General features: G+C 38.1%; 1 protein-coding gene across 1 annotated transcript; it reads left to right on the top strand.

Moving 5' to 3' along the window:
* Window positions 1-3,826: 3,826 nt before the first annotated feature.
* LOC115562660 (uncharacterized) lies at window positions 3,827-11,595 on the top strand. Its single transcript, XM_030384602.2, has 6 exons — window positions 3,827-4,849; window positions 7,859-8,183; window positions 8,918-9,120; window positions 9,191-9,446; window positions 10,210-10,694; window positions 10,797-11,595. Exons 1-6 carry the CDS (start codon window positions 4,558-4,560, stop codon window positions 11,066-11,068), a joined length of 1,833 nt encoding a protein of 610 aa, XP_030240462.1. The 5' UTR covers window positions 3,827-4,557; the 3' UTR covers window positions 11,069-11,595.
* The last annotated feature ends 3,421 nt before the right edge of the window (window positions 11,596-15,016 follow it).

Raw genomic sequence — 15,016 nt, 5'->3', positions numbered from 1 at the left:
CAAACACAATCACACACACACACACACACATACACAAACACACACAGATACACACAAGTATTATTTAAAATTAATTTAAGGCCTTAGGCTGTTTTTGTTAAAGGTGAAAACCACAAGAAATTTCCTTAAACGTAAAAGAAACTACAAAATACGAAATTATAAAGATACTAATATATATATAAATATATATACATATAGATATATGACTATATAGTAGTATATACTATATATAGCAAAAGTAAACGTTGCCAGCGCTCGACCAATTAATTAATAGTTAATTAAAATTAGTTTATGTAATTATAGAGCATGTGTTAATCGTTATATGATGAATGACTACGATAATGATCACAATGATGATGATGAACTAAATACAAATACAGTATCAAATGCCATAAACACATGTGTCTTCTTCTTCTTTCACTCAGTTGTCATATAGCCTAATGTAAGTATGTAAGTATGCCACGCCTCCCGCCCGATGAGTGGCGCCTTCTGTACATATGTATATCTACCCTTTGAGTGCACAAAGTGATGTCAATGATAATTATCGGCAGTCGTTTATTAAAGGGAATTAGCGATTTTTATAGCGCCAACGGCTAGGTAATTACTTTAATTGTGCCAGCCACTGTGACAGGACCAAAGACCATGGCCAAAGGACATCGAGAACGACGTCAGCATTCGCTCATTGGGTTCCGTGCCATTTGAGCATTTGATTGTTTTCCCTATTCCTATCTGTGCGCTGTGACACCATGTGAAATATTTATGTATACACGAACTAGTATATGAGCTTGATTGAGTAGATTGTCAGTTATTGATTGAGCATATGGAGTTTATATTGAATTCACGATGAAGTGCCAAAGGATATGTTTTTTATTATTAATTAAGCAGAGTTTAGCTAAAACTTTGAGCAAATTATATGGTATTTAAGAGTAAAATAATATATAATTAATACAGTACACTTGCTTTCAATTGACGTCAATTGTTATGGGCATTGGATGAAGACCTCGTTCCCGCGACAAGATATGAAAATAGCTGTAATTTGATCCAAACATGTGTGCTATTTTAAAAATATGTTTACATACTGTCGTGTCCACGTCAACTATCTTCTAACACACAAATCGCATAAAAAAGAAAAAAGTAAATCACAATTTTCACAATTTTTATTCAATAAATAAATGCTAAAATAATTAAAAATTTTTTTTTGAGAAGCATATTAAACAACTATCACGTTCCAGTTCCAGTTCAATATAATCCAGGTCAAGTAAGTAAATTATATATAAAAGCTTTAAAATAAAATATATATTTTACAAATTCTACAGTGTATGCGAGCAGTCGACACTTATGAAAGACGAGCCTTTTTTTGTTTGTTTTGTGTTTGGGTTACCAGCTAAAAAATCAAAAATAAAAATAAATCTGATAAGCGCAAATTACAAAGTAAACTGAACAACATGCAGGCGCACACTCACACACATACACACGCGCATAGTTTACACACACACACAAATTGCCATACTTCAAGCAGTTTCCCTATTAGTGTATGTGTGTGTGTGTGTGTCATTAACGAGGTCATTGGTAAGTAAACTTGTTTGATGTGCTCGAGACATGTAATCCTGGCTGGCAACCCGAAAGTCAAACAATCGACAGCCGTTGGCTGTGCCAGTGCCAGTGCCAGTGCTGTTGCCTGGAGGCGTGATGGGCGTGGCAGTTGGCTGTTGGGCTCTTGGGCGTTGCGGAAGTTTTGGTTCATGCCACGTTGCGTATACGCGACGCATGTTGGACACGTGGAAGCCATGTCAATTTGGACCAGCTGGGTCTGACTGCTAATGACATGCGACTGCTATGCAAATCAGGATACTTGGCGACGACTACTCAATTATACGCCACACATGCGCAGCCCACACATACACACAGTCGGCCACACACGCCAACTTATACAGACGCACACACACACATGACAAGAACTTACTGCTTGGCTACAAGAGAAAGCAAAAAATCGTTGCCTACTTTTAGGCACATAGTAAAAACACGCTGCGGTTCCGCTCGTTTGCAACCTTTCAGCGCCGCACATTGTCTTGCCGGGCGATGGTCAATGGTCGATGGGGAGCGGGCTGTGGACTGTGGACTGTGGGGCGTGGCAAGTGATTTGGCAAACACATTTCAATTTGCGCATTGTTTGCCTTTCGGCTTTGCGGCTGTCCTTTGTGTGCCCTAAACCTCATGGGAAACTTGCCAAAGAGTTTTGAGACGCCAACAGGTGTTCCAATTGTGTGGCCCGGCCCTCGCAATGTGTTTATTTTTAGTTGAAAGCCTTATTAAATTTTTAATTAGTGAAATTAGAGGGGCAGCTGTGCGTGCGTCGGTTTGTTTGTAGCGCGCCGGCATTTGTCTGCCTGGGGATTTGCTATAAAAGCAGTTGAAATGTTTATGAGGCCAGACAGCGTCTGAATTAACGTGTACGGTGGTCAGTGTCCCTTAACGTAGCTCTTAGGATTTGCTAACGTCATATGGCACAGCACAGGTGAGCCGTTACCCAACAGCCAACATGGGCCAAATAATCATGCCCTTGACATACCTCCAGAAACCCCAAAGTATAATTCCAAAAAATTGGGTTTATAGCATGAATAAGTGGTAGGAAAGGCCTTATTATCATGTAAATAGCTGGCATAATTTATTATGAAACAGGATATTACATTGCGTGTTAGTAAATTAACAAGTTCTAAGTAGGAAAGAAAAAGGGCTCGATATAAAAGGGATATTATTAAACATTCCGTGGAAAATCAAACGAACCTGCATAAAAGTTGCGATCGTTGATAGGAATTGCTGGTAAGTGCTTGAATAAGCGGGCGAAAATTGGACATTAATACAGGGTATTTGAGTGTAGAGTATGTTAAAAAATTAGCTTGTTGGTGTAAGATTTTTTTTTTTTATAAATTTATTATATATGATTTGTTAAATGTAATATACAATTTTTAAGGTTTTTTTTTACATATTAATAAAGCTTCAAAAATAGTTTATAATTTAAAATAATTTTAAATAATTATCTACAACATATTAAATTTTTTTTATTTTTAACAAATATTTATATATTACATAGCAATAATTTTAGTATTCTATGTTTAAGCTATATTTAACCTATAAATGAAATCAGTAGCACATTAAAGACATATTTTCCCATTCAATTTGCGTTAATTATCATCTGAATAAAAGGTTTTGTATGGTTTATAGCTTGTCAATTAGTCAAACGTGTTCATTCATCTGTGGAATCACAATAAAAAACAAATCAATTTTTAATGCAAGCTTATCAAATATTCATGTTTAATTTAAGTACCATTTGTAAGCTAAGTAGCTATAAAACACCTTATCTATAATTGTAATTGCCCAACTTTAAAAGCTTCCAAATTAATTTTGGAAAAAGAAACGCATCATACTATATTATTATATAATGAAAAATGATGTATTTTTGCATTATTATAGCGTTATTGAAAGGCAACAATATGGCTCTACCCATACTTTATGCGCCTCATTATTGTTATTATTAAAGTGAAATTGTGTATTCGACAATTTTAATTGATTTCTTTCGGTATTTTGTTTAGTTTTTGTATACAAGCGGAAAAAATGAATCCGAAATGCTCATGAATAATGCTGAAAAGCAAGAGCAGCAGCTAAATGTTGTTCACTATACAAAACTAATAACAATAATATTGCTGATTAAGCATTAATCAAAGCCGTGCTAGCAACAAAATGTAGCGCTGGGAAAAGAGGCTCGAGCCAAAAAAAAAAAAAAAAAATGAAAAAGAGAAGAGGAAAGATGAATGGAATAAAATGAAAAGGGAAAGCTAAATATGTCTGGCTATTCAGAGCTTATCACAGATTATTAGACTTTGTCTTAATTACATAGAAAGGTTTTCATTTTAGACTCTAATATGGATTTTTTAATTTAGTTCGTGTAAAATAAATAAAACAACGAGTTTTCCCGTACGATAAGCAGCTGCTGATAAGCACTGCTGCCTGGTTAACATTTCTGCAGTTGCTGACGGCGATGCCGGCGCTGACGTCGACAGCGACGATAACCGAAAACCGAAAGCATATGGCCAGCATATGACGGGAACGACAGTCAAAGAGAGAGCGAGCGAATGAGTGAGAGCTTTTGAAAGCTCGCTCTTTGGACGCGCGGTGCGGCCTTGGCATTGCGTTGGTTGGCTCGCAACAGCTGTTCGTGGCAGCGAATCGTTCAAGGTTCGATTGCAGCCGAGCTGTAAGTCAGTTGTACGACGCCAGCGAAGGCGTGCGGTTGTTAATGGAAGTTTAGCGCATTCGTGTAGTAGCCGTTATTATTTGAAATTACCAAACAAATCAAAAATAATAAAAAACGTACGCACACGTTACACAATACTTCTAAAGTATTTATTAAATGAATTAAATGAATTTTTCATGCTGTGCAGTTTGTGAAGTGAATGTTTTAAAACTCAAGAGAAATATATAGGTGATACAAATTAGAAGAACTGCCATTGGCACACTTTGGATACAACAGACATACATTTCATAAATCAAGCGAAAATAATGTCAAACAAATCAATGGCATGCAGCAGTGGCAGCAGCAGCTGTAGCGTGGTGCTGCTGTTGCTGCTGTTGCTGCCGGCAATGCCAAACGCTGCTGCAGCAAAGGCTGCACGACGCGCCCGAATAACAGCCAACGGCAGCAGCAGCAGCGTCACCAACAACAATAGCCTCAACGAGCCGTTGACAGAGGTCCAACAGGCAACAACAGCAGCCGCAACAAAATTGAAAACATCCACAGACAGCAGCAGTAGCAGCAGCAATAACAACTACAACAATGCAGACAGCAAATATGGTAAGTCCTATATAAAAAGCGAAAAAATGGGGAGATGTCCCCCCCACTCAAACACACACACACACACTGTCTAGCATTTGTGGTCGGCGCGGAGAGCTGCTGCCTAATTGCATGTGGTCACGATTTGTGAGCTGGCAACGTGTGCATTTCTTGCAACAGCAGCTTGTTTGCAACAGCACAGCATTGCAACAAAAAAGGGCTGCCCTTGGCAGCGAAATTGTTTCACGCTTTAGCGGCAGCAGCAAAACTGAAAGCTGAAGACAAAAGACTTAGGCAACAAACTTGCTGCGAGCGCTAATTTAAGCTATTTTATACCAATCAAAGCCATGCGCAAATGTTTCCTGTCCAAGCCAGCAAAAGAGGCCGCGACCCGCCCCAGAACCGCAGCAAAGGAAAAAACACAAGAAGAAATATAAATAAATATATGGGAGAAAATAAGCCAACGGAAATTGCGGCAACATTTTTAATGATAAGCTAGCGAGAGCAAAAGTGTCATTAGAGCTGGCTAAAATGCCAGGGTATATAGGCCCCAAATAAGCCGATCATTAGCCGAAAAGTCAGCATTACGTAACACTTAACAAGTGCCGCGTCATGTGGCATGCCACACTGAATGAGTGAGTGAAAAGTGCTGATCGAGCGAACAAAAAAAAAAAAAAAAAAAAAAAAACATTAATCAAGCGTTTTATTTGCTGATGCTGCAACTTGAACTGCAGCACTCGGCCAGTTTGTCAACAGTTTCTAATCTGTTTTTGGCCAAACTTGATGGGAATGGAAAATGATGAAGATGTCGCCTGGCTGTTCTATTGGCAGTTCTCTGCAGAATGGTGTCAATGCTTGAATTTTCACTTTTCCATGTCGCCTGCAGCAGATGCTGCGCACTTTTTTTTTTATTTTTTCTTCTCTTTGTGTGAAATTCGCCTAAATGTCGAATGCTACAGCAGCAGCAGCAGAGGCAGCAGAAGCATCAGCAGCACGGAGGCGGCTTGGCGAATCTGAAATTGGTGTCAATGATTTCAACATGGGAAAATCCACAAGCAACAGCCACAGCCATAGCAACAGCCATAGCAACAGCAACAGCGGCAACAAACAAACATGCAACAACAACATTTCAGCTGCTTAGCTTAGAAAATTGCATTTCTAATTGCGCATTATGCAAGGTTCTGGCAATTGGAAATCGGGGAAAACGCACATTTCAGGCTGCAGATGAGAGATATGCCTCAAATGTGTCATAGTCAGAGGCGGGCTGGAAATTTCTAAAAATGAGGCGTGGCTTCATTTAATGGAGTAATGTGATGAGATGTTTGCTTTAACTAGTTATTTGGCGTGGCCAAGACAGTTCTTATCTCTGACGGCGAATAGTTTGATTGACCGCTCAGTTTACCTGTTTAATGGACATTTCAACACGAATATTTCTAGTTTTTACTCTTTTCTTTCATTAGTCTGATATACTATTTAGATATCTTAAATGGCGAATAGCATTTGACAGTTTGAGTGCAAACATTTCATTCAGCGGGCTTCAGAGCAGACATGGCAGATAGGCAAATTATTAGAAGTGCATTATAAACTTACATATCTGTCACATAAGGATAATTTTATATGCAATGGAAAATAGATAAATACAAGAATTCAATTTTTTAATATATTTATTTATCAGGGACATTTTATTTTTAATAAAATTTCTATATACATAAGTGTAATTTATATTTTTAGTTTATTATTTATTTAGTGAAAAACTGCATATATATTAATTTATATATGACAAGCAAGAGCAGATAGGACAGACAAAATAAATGTTGGTATTTAAACTTTATTTGAAGACCCTAAAATCTGAAGATTCATTGTTAAAGTTAGTTACTGAGTAAATTATTTTTATTTTAAAATGTGAATTTTTAATTTTTAAATTTAGTAAAATTCAGCAGTTACTGAGATACATTTAAAAACTGTAAATTCTTAAAATTGTGCAATCATTTAAAAAATTTACATTATTTAAATGTATAGCTTATGCAAAAAAAACAAGGAGAAGAATTTATTCAAATCATAAAAATATTTTAAATATATAAAAATTTTACGAATTTTGGTTTTCTTTTTTACTAAAAGAAAAATTGAGTACCAAATATAATGAACATAAATTTATGTTATATAATTATTTGGTTTCGCTTTTCTCCTATAATTGTTGTACTTATTTGTACTTAAGCTTGTATTCACTTAGTGAATTTTCTACGGCTTTTACTAGAGAGATCTTTTGCTCAGCTTACATGTCAAAAACCCTAAAACCTTGTCTACCATCAATCAATCATTTCATGCGATTACATTGGAGCTGTAACACAACTTTTTATCATCTTAGTTAACGAAGTCGATTTGTCTTAAAATTAGCTGCAGTATCTGTAATTTGTTGCGCTTCATTTGCCGCTGCTGCGGCGGCGGCTGCTGCTGCTGTTGCGCTTCTTCGTTGCCTTGTGTGGCGCACATCGTTTAAGCCACTGAATGTGATTTGGAATGGCTCACAGAGTTGGTCGGAACTGCCATCAGTTAGGTGGACATGCTAATTCCCGGCACACTTCCAGCTAAATCCTCCATAACCTGCGGTGCCACAAAACACGCTCCACACCGAGATCTGATGGCCAGCTACACCACTTAGTGGTGCAATGGCCACAACACACACCAAGAGCCAGTAAAAGAAAAAGCAAAAACTAAACCAAAAGCGAGTCCGAGTCGTAGACGATTTTGTTTTCTTGTTTTGTTTTGTGAAACAAGTTCTAAAGCGTGGCTGCCTCTTAACTGATTTGCATGCAAGAAGCGACTTTGAGCTGGGCCCGCAATGAACTGCAGCAAATGCAGTCCGCAGTCCGCAGTCCTCAGTTGCAGTTGCAGTTGCATCTGTTGCTGCAGCAGCAGCAGCAGCAGCAGCAGTTGACTAACCCCATTTTTATATAAGTAGCATTTGTTATTGTATCTGCTTGTATTTGTTTTGTAAAACCCCATTTTTCTGAAACCTATTTGGGCCTGCAGAGATACGCGGCGTGGCTGGTGAACCAAATTACAAATCGGTGAATCTGACCTGGGAAGTTGAGTTCGTGACGTCGGCCCATGACACAGATACCCATACGAATGCCAATACTAATACGAATACGAATACGAATCCGAATACAATTACCAATCCGAGTGGCATTGTGAATGCGAATGGCGTGACAAATATGAGCGGCATTGTCGAACCACCCAAAGCCTTTCAGATCTTCTACTGTGAAATGCAGAACTATGGACCGCAGCGCTGTCGCGTCAAGCTGGTGAATGCGTCAGCCGCCGAGCTGCCCACATCTAGCGAGGAATCTCTGGAGTAAGTGCAGCCAACACACAAACTATTCACTTTTCTTTAATTCTACGCTGCTCATTATACACTGTTCACCAGGCCGCAGAGGGGTGTGTATCTATGTATCTAAAAGAAAGCTGGAGAGAAATTAAACTTTTTGGCTAGATTTGCATATGAATTTAAATAAATACGAAATGCATAACTTAAGGAATTTATAGATTTTTCTGTTGAGGTTTAGCCAATAATATTGTAGTCTTTGATGGTCTGTCTGTATGCAAACGAAAGCTAGAGATATTAGGAAGTAAAAAGAGCCTTGAATGAGCAATAAATAGTTGTTTAAAAGTATTTAAAAACTATTTGTTAATGATCTTTTTTTATTTATATCAAATACGCATTTAATAGGAATTTTTAGTCTTTTATATATATTTGTATTATGTCAACAACTTAAAATCAAATATAAATCCGCAGAAATTTGTCAATAAAATTATCTAAGAGTTTCTCCTAGTTTTTTTTGAAAGCTTCTGTTAAGACCCTTTGCCTAATGATCATGCCAATAAACTCTTTGCCAAACACTCTCTCCATACCTTTCCCTCAATAAATCATATTAGTTCAATAGGTCTCTTTATATACATATTTATATGATCTTAATTAAGACACCCCTTCAGTAGACACTTCAGTATGTCCCTATCACTCCGTGAATAGTGTATGGCGCAGTCGGTCATAGCCGACTGCTAACTAACGCCGTCTCTACTACTTCCCAGCGCTCAAGTACATCACTTTCGAGCAGCCGTTGATAATCTGCGCATGGCTACGCGCTATAGCTTTCATATACGTCCCGTGCTGCCGCGACGCCTGCGCAGCAGCAGCGCACGTTCCGAATTTCATGGCGAGAATGAGATTGAGGGAGCGAGCGCCGCGGCCACTCACCTACCTGGCCAGAGCATCATTATACCCACCAAGGGCTGTAAGTTAAATTGCACCACGCCAGTCACACAAACCCACCTAACCAACTTGACCGACTGCACCACTTTCAGTCTCGGCCCATGCCACACAGTGCCTGGCGCATGCCTCCGAAATTGAGGTGGAAACGGGTCCTTACTTCGGCGGTCGCATTGTGGTCGATGGCGGCGACTGTGGCATCAAGGGCAATGCCAACGATCCAGCGGAGAAATATACGATGCGCATCGATCACAAGCAATGCGGCAGCATGGTGAAACCGGAGACGAACACCGTGGAGACCTTCATTACGGTCCAAGAGAATCTGGGCATCTTTACACACAGCACGAGGCGGTGAGCAGAGAATTGTAAAATTGTCATTCGAATTTAACATAGTATTTATATTCTTACTTTTACTTTAATCTGCTTCTCTGATAATTTGCTCTACATAAATATTTATTTTTTATATATAACAATTTAAAGATTTTTTTTATCTTGTTATTATTTCTAAATTTTACTTTCACATTTCTTCTCTATTTTCTTGTAAAGCTAATTTACTACTAGAAAAAAGTGAAACAAATCTTGTGGTTAATCTTAGAGTGAAGAGAGTAAAGATCAGCAATAATAAAAAGGTTTCATACAGTTACTGTTGGCCTTCCGCTCTAGCAGGTGAAATCTATGCTGAGGCCTAGTCTAAGCAGGGTGGATTGAACTTTAAACTTTGCCACGTGAAAAACTCCAAAAATAGTTCAGGCTACAAAAATAGATTTATAATTTAAATATATAAATTTCCATTTATTTATATATCAATCTAACTTTATTTGCAGATGAAGATAAGAATTTTCTTTTATCAAGTAATTTCCAGTTGTTTATCAACTTTCAGTCTACCTTATCTTTAGATGAAGATCAGTTCCTTTGATCATGTAGTTTTTCCGTTATGCATCTGTCTATCTGCCTTTATCTCCATATGAAGATCTGAATTTTCTTGCTTCAACTCGAATGCAATTTCATATTTGATTGCCTTTAGTCTATATATAGTAGTTGATCGATCAGTTAGTCTAGCTGTCAGTTGATTAATTGTTTTATTAATTGTTGGCTCTGCTCACTCTACCCACAGCTTTGTCGTCGTCTGCAGCTACCAGTCGGGCATGCAGACGGTGCGCGCCAGCTTTACAGTGCCTGGCAAACACGGCGTGGCAGCTGCCATTGAGCCCAACGATCCCTTCCAGCCGGACGATGAGCGTTTGGGCCGCGAGCTGCGTCACATGCGCTTTGTGAACAAAAGCGAGCTGGTGCTGAAAGAATCTGAGTCGGAGTCTGTGGAGCAGCCGGCTTTGGTGGTAGAAACACAGCCGCCAGAGCAGCAAAAGGAGCAGCAAGAGCAGCAGCAGCAGCAGCCGCAGCAAAAGCAACCTTTGTTAATTGCCAGCCGATTGCAGGGACGCGCTCTTAGCCTGGCCAGTCTCAATGAGCTGAACAACTTGGCCAAGTCGCCGGACGAGGAGCAGCTGCTGGCCAGCAAGTATGCCAAGCTGGTTGAGGAACGGACCAAGGCGGATGCAAATGATGTTGATGCTGATGCTGATGCTGATGATGATGAGTGTAAGTAGATGCATAAATGGCCAGCTCTGACAATCGTGAAGTGTATGCTAACCTACGAGTTCCCTCTCTCCCCTATCTCTCTCTCTCTCTCCTGCTCTGTAGACTATGCCGCCTCGCTGCGTTATATAAGCGCCAATCTAGGCAGCGTGCTGGTAACTGTTTCCATATCTGTGATAATCATCAGCATTTGCCTCGTTCTGCTGCAGCGACAGCGATTGCCCAACAACAGCAGCAACAACTGCAGCAGCAGCAGCAGCAACAGCAACAGCAACAAGTCGCATTCGCATTTGGCTTCCTTTGGCTGCCCCGTTGCCCATCTGCCGCACAAGACGCTGCCCCGTGCGCTGCAGCAGCAGTATCAGTGCACCTTGTAGAGCCCACCTCGCATTCTTCCCTGCTCTAACTATGCCCACTTGTCTTGCTGAAGCCCCCGGGTAGCCGAACGCTGCCTAACCCATTTAGCTGAAGACGACTGCGCATAGCTGGGCCAGAGCCTCCTCCAACTGCAGCTCCTCCTCCCCGTCTACCTCTTACTCCACCGCCACCTCCTCCTGCTCAGCATGGCAGCTGGAAAGCTCAACAAACGGTACTTAGGGGATCAGCAGCTGTAACAGCCGTTGCCGCAGCATCCCACACGAAGCTCCTCCTCCAGCTCGATGCTGCGTTTAGTGAACCGTAATTTATGGAAATTTAAAGAAAATACTGTAATCTTAGCTCTACTCTAGACTATTCCATAGCTGTGCGAATCCATATGATTGCTAGGTATTTACACACTCTGATAGACAGCGGATTAGTGCTTAGTATTTTAGACTTAACCCAGGCTAAGTTTTTTGTATAAACTATTTTATATATTTATGATGTCAAATATACGAGTATTTATGAAAAAATATATATATTTAAAATGAAATATATTGCTTGTGTTATTATTTTAGTGTTTGAAAAAAAAATTAAAAAGGTAGTATTTTATTTTTAAACTTGATTTAATCTCATATTATTATTATTATTTTTTAATATAATACCTTCTGAATCATTTCCCTTAAATAAAACTTTTTTTAAAATCTATTTAAAAAAAAAATGTTATGTCATAAACAAATAGAAATTTATTATAAACAATGATGTGTTCTGAGTTATGAAATCTTAAAGAATTTACTGAGTAATATGAAAAATCTTTAACTTTCTTTAAGCTTAACAGCTTAACCAATAAAAATGTAAGACCATTTACAAAATTAAATACATTCTAAAAATAACTTTTGTTTTGTCTATATTATGAAAGTTCAAAGACTTTTTTAGGAACCATGCAATATATTATATATTTACCTTAAAAAGGTTCTTTTATGTCTGCTTTCGACTGCTGCTTACCATAATTTAGCATAATGTTAATTCCAATGAATTGGCTGGGAGCGATCATATACCATCATCATCATTATCATCATTAACATTCACATAATAATCGCAGAGTTAGGCTTAAAGAAAAAGAGTTGCTTACCTTTTAATGATACCATCAAGAATATAGATGTCGCTGTTGTTGCGTTTTATGACAACAACAACACGTTACGAAATTATGTTGGGAAACAAAACAACAACTAAAACAACAAGCGACAACGGACAGAGTTAACAGTCAACGAACAATTTGCATGAAAGTGGCACACAATATTGTCAACAAAAGTTTTCGGTTTTATTTTTCTGGGTTCTCGGACGGAAGCCGGCAGATAAAACAGCAAATGCAACAGCAATAGCAATAGCAGCAACAACAACAGTAAGAATACCAGCAACTACAACAACAAGAACAATAAACGTTGAGCCCACCGACAAACCATAAACTTCAACTTCGACTCCAACTCCAACTTCAATGACGTCGTTTCTTGATTGCCCAATATGGAGAAATGTTCAGCAACATTGACTTAAGATCTCCATCCGATGTTGTGGACAACAACCGGAAAATATAGAAATAATTGAATGACGAACAGCAAATACACTTTAAAGCTTGGAACATTTATGAAGATTATATTAGAATTAAATATATGAAAGTTGTATTTGAGAATTTCAATAAATAATCTTTTGAATTTTTATAGATTAAAATAGGTCACATATTTCTCAATAAAAATGAATAAATATTTGCTTACATATATTTAAATAGCATGAACTGTAAATATAATACTTTCATTACATTCAATCTATAAAAAAAATATTTTGTTGAACGTTTTAATTATATTGAGCGTGTGGCAAAAGAGACAATAGAGAAATTAATACTCTCGAGACAAGTTTTGAAAGATATATTGTATGTATAGATTATTTATATATAATATGGATACATTTAATTAAATAATGTAAATTATGTATGCTCAGTAATATGGTTCAAAATGTTCCCTAAGAAGAAGAAAAATGTAGATATTTTATTTTAAATAATTTTGAATATATTCTAATTTAAATAACCAATCCGATCTTAATACTCATGCGTTTAATCTTATTATCAATACAATGCATGCTTCATAATCGCATTACTATAGAACATAGCATATCTAGTAACATATGACTAATGCCCGCTGCTAGGGCAACAAAAACTTTCTGATTGAAGTGCTGGGAAGGAAGGGGAAGTGCTCAAATGGATTTTGCATAGAAAAGCCATTAGGCATTTTTAATCATCATCAGATACTACCATATACAAATATATAAATACACATGTATACTTATGTGTGTGTGTGTGTGTGTGTGTGTGTATGAAAGGTTTTGTTTAGTCCATTGTTGTTGGTCTGTTATTATTAGAACACAAAAACCAAGTGAGCGTTAAGATCGGACGAACAGAGAGTTGGAAAAACTTTCTCATCTAGCAAAAGGCTGGCTGACTGTCTGTCTGTCTGTCTGGCTTCTACAGTGGACGTCACCTTCACCCATTTCAATGCAATCCGCTCAAATTTCACCCACCGTGCTCGCTTGACGTTGATTAGCATGTGGCATACATAAATCTTAGTGTCTTGCTGGCTGGGGCTTCCGTTTCCCTTTTTGTAGAGCACTTCTATTAGATCTGCGTTTGAGATAGCGATTGCGATTGCGATTGCTTTCCATGTTTAGGCGAGCATAACTGTTGCACTTATTAAATAGTAGTAGATGACTTCGTGCTGATCTCGGCTAAGGCATAATGGGGCCAACGATCTTGGCCAGAAGCAGCCAAACAACTTAATGAGACACCAAGCAACAAGCCGCTGCCCAAACAGCTGCTGCTGCTGCCGCCAGTTCATTTTACTCTTTTGTTGCTGTTAGAATGAAAGTAAAAATATTTGTGAAAGTTGCGCTTCATTTTTTGTTTTGTGTAAGTGCTGCTTAGCTTTAAATTACATTTTTTTGTTTGCCAAAAATAAGAAAATAACAAAAAATAATAATATACGCATCTAAGATCTGCCAGGGCGAACGCCATGGAATCATTATTCTTTCTTACGATAATAATTAACATTCATCAGCAACGGCACTTGAAAGTTGCCAAGAAAGTGGAGCCTTCGCAGCGTTAACTGAAATTACTCTTCAATTTCAGAGGAAAATGATCTCAGAGTACTCATTAGGCTAGTGAGCAAATACTTAGTGTAACAATCTGGAATTAATTATATTCATTGGACAGAGAGAAAGAATTTATGTATATAAAAAAAAAAAAAGTTTGAACTTTGAATAAAATATAAACTTAATAAAAAGCTAATATAAATGCTAATTAAATCAAAACTATTTACTTTGATCTATTCTTTATTATGTCCTCTTTAAGATCTACAATTCTAGTATTTTTTTCATACATAATATACTCTCTCTAAAAGCAACTTCCCTTGCCTGGGGCTTACAATTATAGAAACACACCTCAAACTGCGTAAACAATTCTCCATGGGCAATTAGCTAAAAAAAAAAAAAAAAAAAAATGAAAATGAAAACTAAAAACAAAACAAAAAAGTGCTGTTGCGCCCAACCCTCTGGGCTTTGTTTGAAGCTATCCAGCGAATTGGTTGGCTAATTATTGCGATTTTTGCCAGAGATTTGAATTCGTGTCAGTTGCATGAACTGGGTTATCGCTGATCGCTGATCGCAGAGCTGGCTGGCTGGCTGGCTGATAAACACAGTTATTACAAAAGAACCACAAGACCAGAATAGAACATAGAGAGTACCAAAAATAAGACCACGAACGGGAAAGCAGGTGCCGCGGTGCAGCGAGGGCAGATTCTGGGCTAATGGCAACAGCAACGGCGACGACGACGGCGGCGGCAACTTTTAATGATTATGATTATGAATTTCGTGCGGTTTCCCCTTAATGGACAGAGATCGGTGTCAACTTTGGGAAATGCGATTGT

The sequence above is a fragment of the Drosophila navojoa genome, chromosome 3 (genome assembly GCF_054131105.1).
Source record: "Drosophila navojoa isolate 15081-1374.11 chromosome 3, UAZ_NAV_1.0, whole genome shotgun sequence".
Lineage (NCBI taxonomy): Eukaryota > Metazoa > Arthropoda > Insecta > Diptera > Drosophilidae > Drosophila > Drosophila navojoa.
The sequence above is the reverse complement of the archived record's forward strand: the minus strand, read 5'-3'. Positions and strand labels throughout refer to the sequence as shown.

What these genes read in the sequence shown, in the direction of transcription:
- LOC115562660 (XM_030384602.2), top strand. Translation starts at nt 4,558, where the DNA reads ATGTCAAACAAATCAATGGCATGCAGCAGTGGCAGCAGCAGCTGTAGC. An exon ending in TTTACACACAGCACGAGGCG is followed by an intron (nt 9,447 to 10,209) that starts GTGAGCAGAGAA and finishes CTCTACCCACAG; the next exon opens with CTTTGTCGTCGTCTGCAGCT. An exon ending in TGATGCTGATGATGATGAGT is followed by an intron (nt 10,695 to 10,796) that starts GTAAGTAGATGC and finishes CCTGCTCTGTAG; the next exon opens with ACTATGCCGCCTCGCTGCGT.